The sequence below is a fragment of the Equus caballus genome, chromosome 5, assembly GCF_041296265.1.
Source record: "Equus caballus isolate H_3958 breed thoroughbred chromosome 5, TB-T2T, whole genome shotgun sequence".
Classification (NCBI taxonomy): Eukaryota; Metazoa; Chordata; class Mammalia; order Perissodactyla; family Equidae; genus Equus; species Equus caballus.
The window spans coordinates 11,935,905-11,956,482 of NC_091688.1; the positions used below are offsets into that span (position 1 = coordinate 11,935,905).

General features: G+C 38.6%; 1 protein-coding gene across 1 annotated transcript in view; it reads left to right on the top strand.

Annotated features, from left to right (window-relative positions):
- Nucleotides 1-20,578, top strand: part of PAPPA2 (pappalysin 2) — a 255,786-nt gene that overhangs the window by 152,260 nt on the left and 82,948 nt on the right. Inside the window, exons 12-13 of the mRNA XM_023640602.2 lie at nucleotides 11,915-12,050; nucleotides 12,248-12,464. Of these exons, the coding sequence (XP_023496370.2) occupies nucleotides 11,915-12,050; nucleotides 12,248-12,464 (353 nt within the window). The remainder of the gene's footprint in view (nucleotides 1-11,914; nucleotides 12,051-12,247; nucleotides 12,465-20,578) is intronic.

A 20,578-nucleotide genomic window follows, 5' to 3' on the forward strand; every position in this document is an offset into this window, starting at 1 on the left:
ATATTATAAGCTGTAAGGATCTTGTGGGCAGAGACCGTGTGTATGTCAAGCACAGAGCACAGAGCCTGCTTGTTGTAATGTTCAACATATTTGGTGATTGCGTAAATAAATGATGGGATGTTAGGTATAAGCCTTGGTGATTGGGAGCATGTTGATAATACTGCTTATGACACAGAACAGAGGTGGATAAGTAGGACTGTGGGTTAGACTAGATTGAAAAGAGGAAGTGACAGAGGCCAGAAATAGAGGCAAACCACTTCTTCTTGCAAAACGTTTTAAAAGGTGGACTATCATCTGAGTGGGAACCTCATCAAAAGGAATTTTTCAAAGATGGGGAGAATTTCTTTGGTTGTCGCAGGTTGGATTCTCAAAGAAGTAGATTCTGAGATGGAACTTAGTGTGCAAGAGGTTTATTAAGGAATGACTATGCATCAACATCTGTGGAAAAGAAGGAAAGGAGGCATGAGTGGGAAAAAACAAGCTGAGCAACCTCAAACCTCAATGACAGGCTGGGCTGACACCTCCTCTGAAAAAATAATATATGTTATCACAAAGGACAAGTGGTAAGTGGGATAATACTACTGTAAGGTCCTTACACCTTACAGTAGTAAGATTATTTGATCATAAGATAGTAATATTATTTGAGTGTAGATTGTAATGTTAGCATACATATTATAATCTCTAGAACAATCACAAAAAATATACATATACACAAATAACTATAGGTAAAAAGCCAAAAGAGAAGATTGATGGAATAATAAAATAACTTGATTCACCTAAAAGAAGGAAGGAAAAGAACTAAGAAACAAATAATAGAGAGAAAAAAAATCCATGTGGTAGACCTAAATCCAACTCTATTATTAATTACATTAAATGCAGATTGTCTAAAAACACCATGAAAAAGGCAGAGATTGTCAGTTTACTTAAGATGGAAAAAACTAGTTATATACTGTTAATAGAAAAACACTTTAAAGACATGCAGATTGAAAGTAAAAGGGTGGAAACTTATACACCGTGTAAACTCTAAGCGTAAGAAAATTGGTGTGCTATCTTAATATATGACATAATAGACTTCAAACAGACTATTAGCTGAGATGGACATTTCATAGTGAAAAGTGGGTCAATTTATCAAAAATATAGAACAATCTTAATTGTTATAAAATTGAAGCACTTAAGAACAGAGCCTCCAAAGATATGAATTAAAAGTTGACAGAACTAGTAGACAAACAGGCAAATCCATAATCATCGTTGGTGATTTTTGTTATCTCTTTCTAAATAATTAATGTAACAAGTAGACAAAAACAATCAGGGCAAGTATATAAGATTTGAAGATCGTTATTAAATATCTTGACCTTATTGATATTTGTAGAAACACTACACTCAAGTGTAGAATGCATATGGTACACTCACCAAGATAGGCCATATACAAGACCAAAGAACTAGTCTCAATAAATGTATAATGATTGAAATCCTAAATAGTACGTTCTCTGACCTCAACAGTACTAAATTAGAAATGAATAACAAGATATCTTGGAAATCTCCATTTTTTTGGTAATCAAGTGTTAGGTTTGTAAATAACTCATGGTTCAAAGAAGAGTTTTTCGTTATAAACTATTATGACCTCAAAAAAAAAATACAATAAAAAATGATTTTAGGGGGAAATTAGAAAATATTTTGAGCTGAATGATAATGAAATAACATGTCAAATTTATGGAATATGATTAAAACAGTATTTACAGGGAAATTTATAGCTGTAAATGTCTGTATTTAGGAAAATAAAATCAATAATAAAAGTTTCCATCATAAGTAGTGATTAAAAAAAGATCAAAGTAAAAATAAAAAGGAAATAACAGCCAAGAGTAGCAATCAGTGAAGTAGAAACACTCCTATATCATCACTGTTATTTTACTTTCTCTGGAAATAACCAATGCAGTTAGACTTTTATACTTCACGAGATATAAAAGAAATGAAACATAAAATGTGAAAGGAAGAAGTAAAATTTGAATTATTTTCTCATAAATTGGGTTAACATCTGAAAAGAGAAAACCTGAAAATTATTTCACTTAATATCATAGTTTAGTACAAAATTAAGATGAAAATAAGTATGCTTTCCAATTTGAAACAACAATCAATGAGAAAATATGATTAAAGAAAATTCTTCATTTACAATAGCAGTAAAAATAGTAAAATATCTAGGAATAAATGTAAAAAAAGAAATTTGAAAGGTCAACATGAAGATACAAGGGAAACTTGAATAAATGAAGAGGCACAAACTGGTCATGTATAGAAAGATTCAGTATCCTGTGGAAGTCAATTCTCCCTAAATCTTAAACCTCACATAATCCCGATAAAAATTCTAACAAGATTTTTAAAAGAATTATAAAGTTGGTTTTAATGTTTTTATGGAAATTCTACAAAAGATGAGTAATGAAGGAGGGCTGGCCCTGTCAAATATCAAAATATATCATAAAATTATAGTGGTTAAAATATCAAGGGGCTGGGAGATGAGTAGACCGATCAACGGAACAAGACAGCCCAGAAATGCACCCAAAGATATAGACATATATGTAGACATGTGTCCTTAAACTTAACAATTTCAAGACAATGAGGATAGTGCACCCATTTCCACATATCCTTGCCTGATCCTAGTATTATCTAATTGCCTAAAATTGACCAGTCTGATGGGAACACAGTGATATCTGACTGTTCTTATATTTTGCATTTTTTTCTGATTGATAGTGGGATAGAGCATCACCTTACAAAAATAATTATCAGGTATTTAGTGTTCCTCTTCTCTTTCATTGTAATATAAATAAATTTATTAGTTTTTTTCAGAGAATGCAAAGATATTTTTCATTATATTAGTTTTATAGTTTTGCCTTTTAAAGTTTAGTCTTGAACATATTTGAAATTTGTTTTTGTATATAGAATAAGGTAGGATTCTACTTTTTTTTCTAAATATGATAAGCCAATTTTTCTCACCCCAACCATTAAAACTTTCATCCTTGCCCTGATGATTTGCAGTGCCATATTAATTATATATATACACTAGTTTCTGGAATATACGTAAGTCTGTTAGTTTAACACTCTGTCATATTCCACTGATTTATTTTCCTGTCCCTTACACCGGCAATACACTGTTTTTACTACTGTAACTTTTACTATGTAAACATATCTGGTAGGGCATGTCCGTCCTTATCACTTTTTTGCACGTCTTTTTCAAAATTGAGTTAGCTATTCATTATTCATGGACACAAAATTTTAGAATAAGCCTTAGCTCATTTCTTCTGCCTCTTGAAAAACGTATTAATATGTATGATCTGAACTTAATTAAACACTTGATTTGCAGCAATTGATATGATCATGTGAATTGTTCTCCGTTGGTCCATCATTATGTTCAATCATGTTGATAGGTATTTTTTTTTATATCGTCACTTTTGCCTTTGTGGAGTGAACCTACTTGTTTTTTATCTATTATATTTTAAATATGCTCTTGGATTTTATTGGTTAATTTTTTATTTTGGACTTTTGCATGTGTATTTATATGTGCAATTAGTATACATGTATTTTGAATATTCAAATTATACAAGACTCATAAAAATTGTTTGAGCAGTCTTCCCTCTTTTTTATTTTCTGAAACACTTGTATAAAATAGAAATTATCTGTTCCTTCAAAATTTGACAGAACTCTCCTGTAAAACCAACTGGTCCTGGGGCTTGTTTGAGGAAAGATTTATGATTCTCATTTAAATTTCTTTGATTTTTATTAATATATTCAACTTTTCTTTTCCAATCTTGGACTATTGGATATTTTTAGAAATTTATTAATTCCTTCCACATATTCAAAGTTAGTGCTTATAGTTGTTAATTATTTTTAGTATGTCTCATGTCTATTTTGTTGTGGTTTTTTTTTGAGGAAGGTTATCCCTGAGCAAACTGCTGCCAATCCTCCTCTTTTCGCTGAGGAAGACTGGCCCTGAGCTAACATCCATGCCCATCTTCCTCTACTTTATACATGGGATGCCTACCACAGCATGGCGTGCCAAGTGGTGCCATGTCCGCACCTGGGATCTGAACTGGCGAACCCTGGGCCGCCGAGAAGTGGAACGTGCAAACTTAACCACTGCTCCACTGGGCCAGCCCCAGTCTCATCTCTATTTTGGCTCAAGTTATCACTCCCTTTATATTGTATGGTTTTGAACCTTCATTTTCTCTTCTTTTTCTTGATTACTCATGCCTGGGATTTATTCAAAGAACAACTCTTAGTTCATTTCTCTTTTCGTTCTAGTTGTTCTCTGATCGACTAATTCTGTCTTTATTATTTCCTCTCCTGCTGTTTCTCTGGATTGACGCTGAAGTTCTTTTATAGCTTCTTGTTATAACAGGATAACCTGTTTTAACTGTTGTATAAGTTTGTCCTCTAAGTACTACTTTAACACTGGCCCATAAATGTTGACATATAGTGCTTTCATTGTTAATCAGCCCTACATATTTTGTAATAACTCACAATTTATTTTTAAAATCATGGATTTTTAATAGCTTTTTGTTTGTTTCTAGCTCTGATTTTTCATAGAATAGCAACTTTTTATTGTGCCATCTGTGTCATTATTAGGCTTTTTTCCTCCTCTTCTTGGACCTACATTTTATTAGAAAACACTTAAATAGCAAACTTTTATTCATTCAGAAGTTAAGGACCAGCCCATATTAGAAATGAGTGCTCTCTGTTAGCTGATCAAAAAGTGTCTACCACTCTTACTATTTTTCTTTTTCTATTTTTGTTTACATACGTAAACATCTACAAAATCTGTTCCTCTTTTCTTGTTTTTATTTGTGTTCTCTGCTCTTCTTTCTTTTATCTCTTCATTTTCTATTTTTCTTATTGTACATTTTTATATCTTTCTGACTTTGGGTTGAGGAAAAAATAGTATTTCAGATAAACAGTGAATAAATTTTTAGTATAAGTCCTATGCTATATTCGAGGCGTACTTAAACTAAAGAAAAATTATTTGTTGTTTCCCTGATATTCAAATTTAAGTGAGCATCCTGTTTCTTTTTGTTTAATCTGGCAACTCTCCTAATTCTTTTTTTATTTAATCAGTCACTTGCTAATCCTTTATTCAGAGATGTCTTTAACCATCCAGAAAACTGTCCAGATTTCATGATTTAGCAAGACAGGAAAAGCTCATAGGTAGAAGACACCACGTCCAATCACTACTTTGGATTCTTTGACTTTGTTCATAGGAAAGTTGACAAGACTCTTTGTTAGAGTCTCTTTACATGGAATTCTAACAATATTGGTCATCTGAATTTTCAGTCTGTTACAGAAAAGGGGGAAAAATTAGTAGGAGATTTAGAAACTAGAAGAAAACACGTACTCAGAAAAATGGTATTGTAAGCCCTGTTTTTACCATTAACCAGTCAAGTGACCTTATATAAATCCTATAACCTTCTTGGGAGTCAGTTTTCTTAGCTTTAAAATGAGGTGTTTGAATTAGATGATTCCTTCCAGCTCTGCACTTTATTTTAAGCTTGATGGTGATTTTAGAAAAGGATGAGATAATAAACAAATATAATTAATAAAAGCATTAGGCTATCAAATGCTAAGGGCAAAGATAGTTATATCTATTGATACTTTTAGAGCCTTGCTACTCAAAATATAGTGGGCATCCGAAAGCATCAGTGTACCTGAGAGCTAGATAGAAATGCAGAATCTAGGCTCGACTAAATCAGAATCTGCATTTTAACAAGCTCCTCAGGTGATTTGTATGCACATTAAAGTTGAGGAGCCCTGCTTTAGAGGATTGTTGTCTCGGCAATTGATGCTCAAAATGATGCCTCCAATTCATCAAGTGAAAATTCAGTTGAGTACAGGATTCTTTGTTTGAGAGGGCAGAAACATTTCTAATACATATTGCCATTATTTTGATACACATGATTGAAATTCCTGAAAAGTTCCTGTGCTTCAAAAGACATTATTCTGTTTGAAAAATTGACCTATGTGGATCCCTCCATTCCTGGGAATCCTGCAAAAGCAAAGATACCTATATCTATATGGTTTTCATTTCCATCAAAAACTAGACTAGTGCGTTGAAAGAGGAACTTCGTCTCCCAGTTTATCTCAGCGGGGAAAGCACTCATTTTCCACTTTCCTATCTGATTGCTACTAATATAACTTTTTTATTGATTTTACACGGATGCTTTTGCAGGCGTTAGACATGGCAACTTAGCAGACTCTAAGTTTCGTGAATAATTGGGATAGTAATTTTTTCGACCAGGAGGGAAGTTTGCCTGGCCCTGCCGTGCTCTCCTTCATCTCCTCACTTACGCATTCTCGTTCCCCAGAGAACTGTTTTCATGTATATTACGTAACACCTTTCCTCCCTTTCAGACTTTGTCTTAAGTGGAGTTTCTGCAGGATTCAGCCTCTGAGGTGAAGATTTGCATGCAGAAAGTTGTTGAGAACTTTCCTTGGGATCAGCACCGGTGAGGGAAGGAAAGAACTAGGATTGGACAGAGGGAGGAATGGAACTGTGAAACAGCCGCATGATGGTGTCAGCAGCCCACAGGGAGTGGGGATGGCTCTTCTGAGTTGTCCCATCTTGTAGACCATTCACTCCTATCAAAAGGTCATTGGACATGTGTTTCCTCCCTCTCCCCCAACTCCAGGGATGTGGCATGACCTTGTGGAAGCTTTCTTCCTCTGAGGGCAGTTTCCAGAAGGAGACTTTGCTGTGAGCTGAGTGCTCAGGCCTGAAGGAGGGGATCTGGGCAGCACACCACAGTGTCCACTACAGATTTAGTTTGCCCCATTCTGAGCCCCTTCTGAGTCCCACAAGCTCTTCTAACACAGAGCCTCTGCAGATTTAGCCCTGATGTCTAAAATCACAGATGAAGAAATGCTCTTAGAAGGAATTGAGCCAATGAGCTGATTCTAATCAGAGCTCTTCCATGGCCTTGCGAAATCGTACATTTTCAAATGTCTCTCCCTGGATGGTGGGGGTCAAAATGGTGGTTCCTTCTTCATTTCACAAAAAGACAAGTTGGCCTTACTCTTCTGAAAAAAGAAACACATAAGCTAATGGTGTTTATAGCCTTACTTGTATTATGAAGGAATAACACAGGAAATCAGCTGGTGCTGACCAAGACCAAGAGAGGCAGCAGCTTGGACACTGAAAGGAAGTCAAACCAGGTTCCCCTCTCTCCATTCTGACTACATTTTAAGTATGCAGACCACCAAGACAGCTCTATGGCAAGAGGCTACTTGCCTCACACCCTCCCTTCTTCTGTTAGATTTGGACTTCAGGTAAGAATCCCTGAAACTTTGAGAGTTAATCTCTTGCTTGTCAAATTTCTGAAGTCTACATAGACAGCAATATTATTAGGGTGAGCCATTTGAAATTGCCAATATTTGGTAATGTTTCACCTACAAAACGAGCATATAGTTCCACCAATGGCGTAAGTGTTTTAATCTGATTTCTGTTGACTCCTAATTGGAAGTACAAATGGCTTTTAACGCATTCTCTCAGCTCCTTGAAATTGTCGGAAGCTTTTATGCCTAAGTGTTTATGGGACTTCATTTTTCGGGGGAGAGAGGGCATAAGTGTCAACAAATTTTTTAAGGAATCAATACTTTCCTGCTTACCCCAGATTAAGAACCACTGGGCAGCCAAAAGAATACAGAGCTTAAAGTTGGAAAACCCAAATTCCTACCTCTCTAGCATTTAGCTAAAAGAAGTAACTTAAACTCTCAGAATCCTACTTTCCACTGCTGTGGTATAACTTTTGCATCCAGGGATAATATAGTACAAAATCTCAGATAGGAAAAAACCCAATGAGCTTGATGGATGCTCCAGCAAAGCATGTGGTCATGCTTGGCAAACTGTAAAGTGCTATACAAACAGAATGTAGTATCTGCCCACTTTCTCTTCTTCCGGGGACTTCTCTTTCTCTCTGGAATCAGGAAGGGCTGGAGATGAGTGAAAGTGGAAAGGCACAGAAAAAGTAATGACGCAGCAACTAGCCAAAAGCAATTTAAAACCTCAGAGAAGATTCTTTTCAAGTTTGTGGTATAGTTTCAGGATCTGCTATCCAGTGACCACCACAGAGGATGACCTGGAAGTCGAAATGCTTGGCTTGGGAGTATAAGTGCGTCTTTACCCAGCAGGCAGATTGGAGAGGGATTTCTTAAGCCTGAACAGTTCTGCACTAGAGAAACATTCTTTCGGTAGTTAGAGCTGGGAGTTAGTGTGCAGGCTTTGGATGAAAAAGCAACTGAGTGTGTGGGACTGGTTTTCCACTTCCATCTGTCGGTTGGTATCTATAAGTCAGTATCTATCTATCTATCTATCTATCTATCATTTATCTATTCAGTCTGTATTTTCTCTGTTTCAAAGTATTTTGAGATGGATTCACTAAGCTAATTTCACTGGCAGTCCCTCTATGTTGAGACCATTCCTCCGTCCTGAGAATCACTTGCTTTTCTAAAAACTATTTCCTCTTTTCTGATATCTGGCTATAGTTTTTCATAAGAGCCATGTTCAAATTAATTTTACATTGCCCATGTAATACATGAGTGCAATCTCCTTGTTAAAACAAATAATAAAACATTACAGATAAACCTTACAATCCCCTTGACCTCTTAGCATCTTGGATTTTTCTCCTGGGACATGTCTGGTGCTCATTTCAGATCTGAGCAGTATCCCAGCAGATGCATCTGGTGCTCTTTGTCCTGGAGGGGGCAGCTGTTCACATGGTGCATTTGGTGTGGTGATTAGAGGATTGTCATGCTAGTAGTGGCAAAAGTGGCATGGGGGTAGAGTAAGTAAGTAGAACTTTGTGTTGCCAAGTTTTCTGCTGTAACCACTACTTATCTTTCACATCTAGGAGCTCAGAATTTGTTACTTATTTCATATAAAGTAAAAATAGTTTGGATTATTATATACGTTAAAGTAGCTGTGACTTGGTTGTGGAAAGAGCAACGTTTAAAAATATCATCTTTGTTTGAATGAGGAATACACTTTTAGTATTCTAATAATACTGCCAATTCTAGAAGTTTCTTTGCCTATATGTACAGCAAAGTAGCTTTTTAATAAATGCACATTGAGCTGAATTTTATGAAAAGTCTATTAAAAGAGTTAGGTATATAAAATGTATTTTTCCTTGATTCCATTTATAAAGTAGAGATACGTTCTATACCAAGGGCTTCAAATATTGACAGTGTCCTTGGAAGTAGAACCTGGAGTACCAATTCACATTGTTGCAAGTGCCAATTTAAAATGGCATATGTGAAATTTTTTAGTCTATAAATTTTAGAAAATGATAATTCTCTATATATCAAAATATACAGATTTTTGCATAATTTTAAAATTTTGTTCTTTACCCTTGTCTTCCTGAAATGCAAACAGAATTAAAAATATCTCCTTTTGGGAGTAAGAATTATTGAACATTGAGTCCTTCCTCGACAATAGGCGCTGTCTTATGTGGTTTCACATGATTTTGTTTCATCTCCATACTAGCCACAAGAGACAGGTAGTATGTCTGTTTCTCAGATGTGGGAAAGAGAATCCCTGGGCTGATTGCTCGATTTACCCAGCTAGTGAAGATGGAGCCAAGAGTCAAACCAAGGCTTCTGTTTGGCCAACACGCTCTCCAGAATAGTGAAATTACTCAGTTCTTTTCACCCCAGTTCAGATCGATTATGCCCATAAGTGCAGATTCACCCTAGTCTCTCCTTCTGAGGCTTTCACAGTTATATGAGAGAGTGTATACCTTCCTGTGTCTAGTTGCTGTTGTGGGGCATATTTGGCATTCAGATGAGAATGAAGTTTTCTTACCTCTCCCGTGTCGCTGAGAGGAAGCACCCGAGACTCGGCATCCTGTGCTTGATCAAACCTTGTCTCTCTTTGCTTTGTGTATCCCAGCATTCCTCTGTCTATGTGTCCTTGTGGATACACAAGTCTCATCTGTGGTTTTCCTACTTAAGCCACAGCCTAGAAATCTTGGCATAGCTGCTTCTCACAAATCAAGGCACAGAGACACTGCCACCAGGAGCAGACTTTAAGGTTCAAAGAGGTTTGGTATTCAAAGACCCTTAGAGCTACGAGATGTAAAACGAGCTGGAGGTTTTGGTCATGGACCCTCAGGGCAGAAAAATCCATGCCACAAGGCCCACCCCTACTAATTAGTTTCAAGTGGGTGGTGTCTATTTTGGGACCCAACAGAAGGTGGGCAGACTGAGCCCTCCTGTGCCTCATTGAAGCCACCCCATTCTGCAAGTCTGAGGCCGATTGGGGTAAAGCCACCAGGTGCTTATTTGGACTCTGTCTGTTCCTGGCTCAGGAGACAACCCAGAACTTTCTTCCAGTACTCAGGTCTCTTTTGTGGTGTATTAAAAGGAAGAGGTTGTGGGAGTTCCCAGGGGACTTTGATGTCTTTGCTGCTGGAGTCGAGGGCTTTGCCTTAGGGTCTTACTTACCTTACTACGTGTTTCATATCTAGCCCTCATCCAGGTGGGAACAAAGGACCTGGTATTGCAAGCCATAACCTATGGGTCTGGATGTTTCTTAAGTTATGAAGGAATATTTATTACTTCAAAGAGGGGAAATGAAAGGGTGAAAAAAAAAGACACTGTAAAAAGAGAGTGTGGCTGGTCTTGCCCTCAAAGGAGGAGAGGAAGAAGGGAGATGTGTGCTGCGCTGACCACTGCAAATCATAAAATCACCATACTTAAGCCCGCAGTGCAAATGGACACTCTGTAAACACACTGCCAAGACTCAGGAAAAGTCAGTCTGCGGACAAGAAAGAATTCTTGTGAAAATGGAAAACACGTTTTGCTCTCCTGCACCCTGTTTCAAGGGAGGGTCCCTGCTGTTGGTTATTGTCCCTGCTTTTACACTGAGGACAGTTTCCTGGGGCTCCATTTCCCTCAGAACCTGATAAAAAGCTAGAGAAATGCACCCAGCACTCAGTAAGGTCCAGCACCAGATTCTAATAATGTAACGCCATGTAACACTGGGGAAGGCTGAGGTTTATTCTCAGCAGAAATGAAGAGGAATGTTGAGCTAGAAGAAGTCAAAGAAAACTAGGATTACTGTGTCAGATCATTTCGGTGTGGAAAAGCAGCTCTCCAGGTCATCCTCCAATGTCTAAGATGTTTCCTTTTATATGAAAGGATTTCCAGGGACAAAACTTCCATAGTTTACTTTGAAAGACTGTTTTATTGTTAATCAGCCTAACCATCTAGGAATATTCCTTATAAATAACTGAATTCTCCTGTGCCTCAGTGTTGGCTCCTTTTCCAGCCATGGCCAGAGTATATATGCTCGGGGCTCCAGGAGAGCTGCATTAGCATAAACAGTCCGGCAGCTTCTAATCTCAGAAGCAGCAGACTCTGCAATAGCCTCTTGCCCATGTGGGAGTTCACATGCTAAGTGAGAGATTCTGATAAAAATGCTGGGGGAAGACAGAGAGGTGGGGAGGGATAATTAGGTCAGACAGTTCAGAGTGTGGAACAGTTCGGAACACAATGTTAGCTTAGTGATCATCTTGTCGACTTCTCTCGCTTTGGAGATGAGGTATTGGCTGGCTGTGGTTTATTGTCTCCAGCACTGGTATCTTTGAGCAATCTTTTTGAGAAATTTAAAGAAAGACAGGTTCAAGTAAAAAAGTTGAGGTAGGAAGTCTCAGAAAGAGATGGGAAGCTCAGTAGCTGAAAGTTATTTACTTTCCATCTAATTTTGACTTTTGGTGTGAGCTTGGGTATCTTTCTGTGCCTACTCCTTATTTTTCTCATTTGTAAAAGAGGCAGCTCTTACTTTATAAATGGCGAGCTATCTGAGAAGTATAAAAGTAGCGTGACACGTGCCTTGAGAGCCCAGTGGAGATAACAGCTCATACATGTATGTGCTTATGCCTAGGTGTGTTTCAGTAGACCAGGAGTGGCCACGGCAATTTTCCTTTTCTTGACGTCTGATGGCCTGGTACCTGGGGAACATCAGCGGCCAACAGTGACCCTCCACCTGACTGATGTCAGTGGAAACAACCACTCCCTTGGTGAGTCTGACAATTATCCCTTTAGGGCCGCTAGAGGACAATCCAATAGGCCAAGAAGTCAGCTTGATGTCTGTCTCTGATATTGTTTGGGACCTTCCTACATCACACTACTATTGAGAAGATAAAATGAATACTAGATATGGAAATACAGTACTACATGAATGGCTTAAAATATTCATTTCCTTATTTCTCTTTAGGAACCTATGAACTGTCATGCCAGCATAACCCTCTGGTTATTAATGTGACCCATCATCCAAATGTCCTCTTCCACCATACCACTTCAGTGCTGCTGAATTTCTCATCCTCATTGGTGGGCATCTCAGCGGTGGCTCTAAGGACATCCTCCCACATAAGTCCTTCAGCTACCAATAACTGCATCCCAGAGCATGAGGGGCCAAATCATCAGGCACAGAGGTACAAAGTCCCCTTTCTTCCTTTTTGTCTTTCTTTTTCTTATGGCTGTGATATACTGCTATCATTTCCATAGATAGCATTGTGTATACAAGGGGTGCTTAATCATTAACTAAAAAATTGGGTCTAAGAACTACTTAAAAGACACAAGAAGTAAAGAATAATTTGTAGAAGACACACTTGGGTTTTATATTTTGCTCTTCTTTCCTTAGCTAAGCATAATTTTTAATGTAAATATTTAACATCTTTGCAAGGTCTTAAAATGTTTTTTACATATAAAACCACTGCTTTCAAATCAACATTATATAAACTGCCAAAAATTCTCCGCCGAAAACTCAATGTTCCCTAAGCAATGTGTGTTTTTCCACTTGTTCCCACCTGGACAGTGTATAGAGTAAGTTGAACAATTACTTTCTAAGGCATGTCATATAATCAATTAGAATTACATATGGAAATCAGGAATACATTAGCTCCATGTGTCTTTCTGTGGACATCTGTGATTGTCATCATCTAGATAGAGGTTTCCTGGACTCTCAGCTGCAGCTAGTAGAGGGACTGTACTTCAGAGTGTTGGTGGGCCCACGGGTGGCCCAAATGGGGGAGGAAGCATGTCAAACACAATAATCTGAGCTGCACTTGGGCTGGACTCATTCTATGAATGCTCTAATCAATTGAGTGAGACTGTAGGTAACAGGATCTGTGCCCTCCATGGGTGAAGTGTCAGGGAATGGGATACTAGTCACAGAAGTTGGGGTTCCAGGCAGTGCTCCATCACCAAGGGGGAACTCCGATTCCACCATGCTCAACCTAGTTACATCAGAAACCCAGCTTCGATTAGGGAATAGCAGTAGACAATATTAGTATAGTATATTAGTGATCTATTGCTGTGTAGCAAATTATACCAAAGCTTTGTGGCTTATCACAGTTTTTGTGGGTGAAGAATCTGTATGTAACTCAGCTGCATACAGATGCATGGGTGCCTCTGGCTTAGAGTCTCTTATGAGCTTGCCATCAAGCTGTTGGCAGAAGCTGCAGTTACCTCAAAGCTTGAGTGGAACTGGAGAATTCACTTCCAAGCTCACTGCTGTGGCTATTGGCAGGCCTCAGAAGATCTGCATCCAAGCTCACTCACATAGGTGCTGGCAGTGGGCATGCTCACATGGGCATGGCTCTGTTCCTTGCCACCTGGGCTTCTTCATAAGCTGCCTGAGTGTCCTTATGACATGGCGGCTAATGATCCAAGACAGAAAGAGAGCCAGAGAGGGAGAGTACATGAGAGATTGCCCAAAAGGGAAACCACAGTCTTTTTATAACATAATGTTGGAAGTGACAACCCATTACCTCTGGCATATTCCTTTCATTAGAAATGAGTCAATAAGACCAACCCATACTTAAGGGGAGGGGTTCGCGTCAGGGCATGAATCATTGGGGACCATCTTAGAGGCCATCTGCCACATGAAGTAATAGTAGTTTATGTTAACTGAGTACCAACTATGCGCGAGGTACTTTTCTAAATTCTAGGAAAGGAGAAACAGTAAGGAATAGAGTCTGGATAATGAACAATGTAACATGAGCTAGTTCTGCAACTTTTAAGTTTTCTTAGCAGACGTCTTCAAATATTAACATAAGAATGTAGACTATTAAAATAACATTTTTTACTAAAATTATTGCCTCGTTCTCATGTGTTTTCAAATTATCTCCTCTACTGGGTCTACCTCTGGCCTCAAACCATATAGAATTTCTTTCAGGTCCTTGAAATGTGTTCTTGATGAGCTTCACAGCTTTGCACATAATGTTCCTACTTTCTTGAATGCCTTCCAGTCTTTCTTCACTTCAACTCATCCTACACCATCAGGATTGACCTTCTTCTGGGAAGTTTTGGTAGACTCCCTCCCTGTTTCCATAGGATATTGTACACAACACACACTCTACAAAAGTATCTCTCACATTGGGTGGTAACTATTTACTTGTTGTTCTTTCCCACTGAACTCTAAGCTCCCTACAGTGGGATTCAGCTCAGTATCTAGCAGAGGATCTGGCACATAGTAGGGGTCAGAAACTGTGTGTTGATTGACGGTTATAGATTTTATCTCTAAGTCTTCCATGGAACAGATCTGAACAAGCAAACCAAAAAAAAGTAGAAGTCACAGCCTCTTTAGCCTGAGGGACAAGAATTCCCCTTACCATCACAGCTATGAAGTTTTGACAAAGAAGTTGATTAATTGTGATCACTGCTGCTAGTTCTTCACTTATTTTCATTTGGCACAGTGAGAAAAACAAGTTTTAAATGCATGCATGCAAACCAGTAGAAATAGGATATGATTCTCCAGTTTACACAGAATGTATCTGGAATGCATAAGCATTTCCAAACCACATGTGACTGACAGGAGCCATGCAAATTGGCTTTTCCTTCTCGGCCAGTAAATCAGTGCAATGTAGTAAATTTTGATAAACAGAGAACCTAATAGCTTCCATATATTTTGTTTGTGAACAGATTTAAAATTGGAATCCCAATTTACTCTCAAAGAATAGAAATCTTTCTGCATCTTTGTATAAATCACAGTTGTATATGTAGATAGACCATAATATGAAACCCTCAAATTCTGGGCATAGTGAGAGGGATTCCTGGCTACCTCCTTCTTACCCCTTATGACCTGAATTCCATTAATACTTAAACTGGCAAGGGAAAGCTGACAGATGCCTGGCAGTAGAAGATGTGTTATCCATTTTCTATTTAACCATTAGTGACCAATGTCCTAGCCCTCCTACAACACTGCATCTTTAAAGCAGCCTGACTGGCCCACCGAATCTTAGCTGAAAGCCAGTAAACCAAGGTCTGGCTCTCCAGTGATGTTCACAATCCTTACGTTGCACCCTTTGGCTTTGACCTCTCTCTTCATCTTGTTTCCCGTTCTGTTACGATGGCTACCCAGTTTATGACCATTTGGGCTTAGTCTACTGATAATGAACCCCCTGGTTTTGAAAACCTAGTTTAGTTTCCCTAGTTTTGGCCACCAGTGCTCAGTAAGAGCTCAATTCATTCTTACTCTCCAGCTGTTTCCAGCTCTAGCCATTTTTGGGAAATGCCATGCATAACCTGCCATAGCATTCCATGAGTTGAGTATCAGGCAGACCCCCAGCCATCCCAGGATTGTGTTGCTGGCTTTGGGAAGTGGGAACCATCTTTTTGATTAATGCAATGGGGTTTGGAGTGTATCCGAGAGAGATAAATCAGGCACTAATAGGTTAATTTACCTAAATGAGTGGATTAGCTTGTAGATAATCAGGACTCATTATTGACTTTGGAAATTCACAAGGTCAAGTCTAGAAGAATTTACTAATAGGCAAGAATTGCTGATGGGCATGTGGTTTCTCCTACAACAGAATTTTGTTCTTCCAGTCACATGAACACAAAAGAAAAACTTACTGTAACATCTCTTACCCTACCTGATGGTATATCCATTGGCTCCCGCAGTGTTGAATCTTCTGAAGACGAAGGGCATTAGCTCCTTTTCCAGGGCATGGGCTGGTGATAATGGTTGAAACTTCTGACTACTCATCTGTTTTCAGCACTTGCCCTTTCCCTTCTTTTGATTTTTTTATCTGCTTCTGCTGTAAAAGGTTGAGAATGCAGTGTAACCTTCCAAACAATTGTGCTTCTTTCAGTCTTCCCTTGTATTTCAACCTGTTCTGGCTTTTTATAATTTGATGTTACATAGTTAGGTGTGTAACTGTTTGTGACTGTTTTATCTTTGTTAGGATCATACCTCTTGCCAACCTTCTTGCCCTTTTAAATGCTTTTGGCTTTGTATTCTACATTGTCTGTAATTAAAATTTCCATCCTTGCTTTCCTTTCCCTTTTTTTGTATTTGTTTGATAAATATTTGCCTTTCTTTTATTTTTAACCTTATTCTGTCTTCACTGCCAGTGAGCCCAGGGCACATTACTTCACTGCTCTGTTTACAAAGACAGTAGGATTTCACTGTGTAAAACTACTCCAGGCTTTTATTCTGAAAACTTATCTCCTGGTCCTGAAGCCCCTAGCATTCTTTAGGAGTCTGTAGCATTTTTACCTTTGTGGCATTTATCTCCTAGGATTCGATGGCCTTTGCCAATGGTTCTTCCCCCACCCCCCCATGCAGTTCCACCCACCTAGACCCTATACCTCCAGACCTCAAGTCTTGAAATGTGTAAAGAAAGGGTGGCACTGATGAGAACTGGTGGGTGGAGAGCAGATTTGTGACCCCTGAAAAGCAGTGCCCAGTTTTCTGGTCTTTACAGGGGCCAGAGAATGGGGACAGAATGACCCATTTCCCTCTCTTCTTGTAATACGGCTCTATTCCTTATTTGCTTTGTTTCAGAAAACCAAAAAAAAATGCATGCTTTGGCTTCCAATGATGTTTCTCAATTCAACTCAAATACATTTTGAAATCAGGAGGAAATCCTCACAGATTCAGGCTGTCAGTCTTGGTTTTGGTATTGATAAGAGTTTTCTTATTTTTCTATCCTGTTGGTATTGAAGGAGGAGGCAGAGAGAAAGTGCCTCCTAGTATTCTTGTGAGATTAAGTGAGAATGACACATGTGAAGTTCGTAGCACATTCTAACTCAAGGCAGGAGCACAGCCCGCGGCAGTTTACACCACATTCCCCATCCTTATTTTTACCATCCTCCTTTTACAAGATGTGCCAGTTATCAATCAGTTTGTTGCTTCTCAGTTCTAAATGCACTGTCATTACTCTAATTTGTCATACTAGAACAGATTTTACTAATATTTATCCTTTGCTGGCTGGCACAACGTTAAGTTTTGTCAGTAGAGGGTTCTGAAGTGACTCCACAGGAGGAAGGGGCTTTTCTTCCTGGTTTCGGTGTGCTTTCTTCTTTTTTGCTGCCATGACACCTCAGAAGTGGTGTGCAAGACACCTGTGGTCAAGCACAGCAGCCACTGGGTTCACAAGGTACTTGTTTCCAGTTGGCTCTTCATCATAATCGGCCAGAGGTGATAGCTTGTTCACTGTGATCCACGGCATGTCATGGATTGCTAGCATCTCCTTTCCCGTTGACAAGGAGCTCAGCATTGTACTCAGGCCCAAAGTCACAACCAAACTGATCCCCAAATCCTATCTTTGTGCATCCATCTCCTAGTAACATTTCCACTTCCATTCTGTGTCAAACAGGGCCCAATCAGGACACAGTAATTAGAATAGGGAAAGTTTAGTGTAAGTATTAACTAGTAACAGAGGATTAACTACAAAGGAGTAAAGAGAACCCTAACAAATAGAAGAATAGTGGATAAAAGGAGCAGCCATTACTTTTAGGGATGAAAGAAGGGGATCCAAGGAAGGAACAAATGTGGAAGAGGCTCCCAACCTAAGGCTGTGATTCGGATCTCATTGGAGAGGGTGGGGCCGTGGCACACTGGGTGGCAGGGAAGTTTGCTGAGGTTTCATAGGCTGGTGCTGGCAATCAGGAACCCGCCTGCTGGGGTGCTGATCAAAGCTCCTTAGGAAGCTGCCTGCTGGGGCACTATTGGGACTTATTGGAAAGCTGCCAGTGGGATGCTGCTGAAACTTTCTGGGAGATCACCCGCTGGGCACTGATGAAACTTGATGGGAAGCCACCCACTGGGGTGCCACTGAAACTTTCTGGGAATTCATTCACTGGAGTACCTTGGAAACTTGTTGGGAAGCCACTAGGGTGCTGGTGGAACTTGCTGGGATGTGCAGGGTGTCACTGAAACTCATTAGGGGGTGAGCACTACTGGACTGAAGCTCTGTTGGATGTAAGTACTGCAGAAGCAAAGAGAGGAAGCGTGTAGGAATCAAGAAGAGAAGCCCCTTCCTTCTGCAGTCTCTCTCCTGTTACATCTACTGGGAAAATGTGAGGTCATGCTAAGTGGCAAAGGAGCAATATTTACATGGTCCGTCTCTAGTATCACAAAGCAGGGCAATGAAGAGTGGTTTCGGAACTAAGAGGCAACAAATTAATAACTGGCAGGTAAGGTCTTATCAAATAACCAAGAAGAACCCCTCTTCTCTCTGTCTTTTATGTTCCAGATAAGATTTTCTTTAAGTTCCGGTTTTAATACTTAGACCACTTGTCAATATAACTTCTAAATAGATTGACCTAACAGGAAATGCATATTTTCTTTTTTTAATGTTTGAAACTTATTTTAAGTCCAAGGCAAACATTAAGTATAAATACCTCATTAGCTTATTCAGTAGAAATACACATTCTGATTGAGATGGAAAACAAGTAATAAATACTCGTAAATACAAAATTATAGTGGTTCTAGGTTTGCCTTGAATTATGATTTAGGAAAGCCAAGTATTCTAATATAAAATTGAATGAGATATTTATCTTTTAAAATGAATATCCCTGAGGAAACCTGGGTTCTTTCTTCCCTCTCTTGTTCTCACACTCATTGTTTCTGAGTCACTATATATGGTCATGCTTTGATCTTTTTTATCATTGTGGACAATTGAGAGTTGATTCGTGTAACAATTTAGGTCTAATGCAATGGATATGTGTGTGTGTACACATTGTATATACATTGCTATATTTTACTTCACGTAGAAGAAAGGCTTCTGAAGATTTTAGTGTAAATTGATTTGTAAAACTAATTATTCTATATGGCATGTGGCATGTGGTGTGTGTGTATGTGTGTGTGCATGTGTTCATGTGTGTCTGTGTATAGAGATAGACTATTCATCATTCAAAAAATATTTATTAAGTGCCTCACAATGTGCCAGGAATCATTTTTCACTTGAAGAAACTAAGACTCAGAGTGTACAAATTCACCTTTTTGAGATTAGCAAAACTAAGAGGAGAGTCCAAGTAATTTCTTTTTAATAGAGAAAACTTCCATTAAAATGAATGGAAAACTATTTCACAAGTATACCCATGTCTCCTACTGCCCAAGAATCCTGCCACCCTCCCTCAAACTGTATTTGGATTGGGGTAACAAGAGTTTAACTGGCCCTGGAACAATTAAAGAGCACCTATATTTTAGATATGTTTATGTAAATGGCATATTTATTTGAGGAAACCATGCAACCAAGAAATATAGATGTGGGCTCCAAGTAGTGCAGGTGAGCTGTGATATTTGATGGAGTAAGCGATAAAGGGTGGAATTGTAAAGATACTTGGGACTTTTGAGCACGTTCAAGAAATGAATTGTCTCGATTAGGGCAATTTTATGGGCAGCATCCAGGGGATTTAGGGTCATTAGAAAAAGAGAGGTTTGGACCCAGGCCCTATGGGGCCCAGAAAAAAAGAATCTTACTCCTTAGAGGAGAGAAAATCTGAGAAAAAATATTCTACTCTCTTGAAGATTAGCAGTGCAGGTAAGCCGGAAAGAGGAACAACAATCTTGAAAGACTGGTTTATGTGTGTACTAGATTTTATTGCTGTGTAACGGTATTACTACATACTTAGTAGCTTAAACCAACACACATTTATGCTCTCACAGTTTCTGACGTCAAGAGTCTAGGCCAGGCTTAACATGGCTTGATGAGAAGTGTAGGTCTGTGCCTGGGATTCAAACCCGTGAATCCTGGGCCACCAAAGTGGAGCATGTGGACTTACTCACTATGCCACCACGCCAGCCCTCTGATGATTTTTTTCTTAATATTGGTTAACTGAGAGTTAATTACTTTAGCAATTTAGGTCTCGTAAAATGTGGTTATGTATGTGTGAATGTTTATGTCTGTGTATTTCATTAGACAAGACAATCTTTTGGAAAAGGTTAATGTGCATTGAATTATATAACTAAATTTTAAAATGATTTAACTTTTTAAATGATTCTACCATTTAAAAGAGTATTATTTTTTAAAGTGAAAAATAAATATTTTCGTCAAGAGTAGTGTCGTTCCCAGATTTTCTCCTCTTCTCTTTCTTTCCTTTTTTCTTTTCTACATGAATCTGCATTTTCCTATTTACTTAAAGCAAACTAGCATGAACTTATAAAGTCTGAGTCAAGAAAAAACAATGAACACACACATTGTATTCTTATATGATTCTATATTCAAGTCAACAACTCTTAAACGGAACTTACCTTTTGCATTAAAAACATTTACTCTTAGGCTGTTATTGTGGACATCAGTTGGAGTTCAGCCTG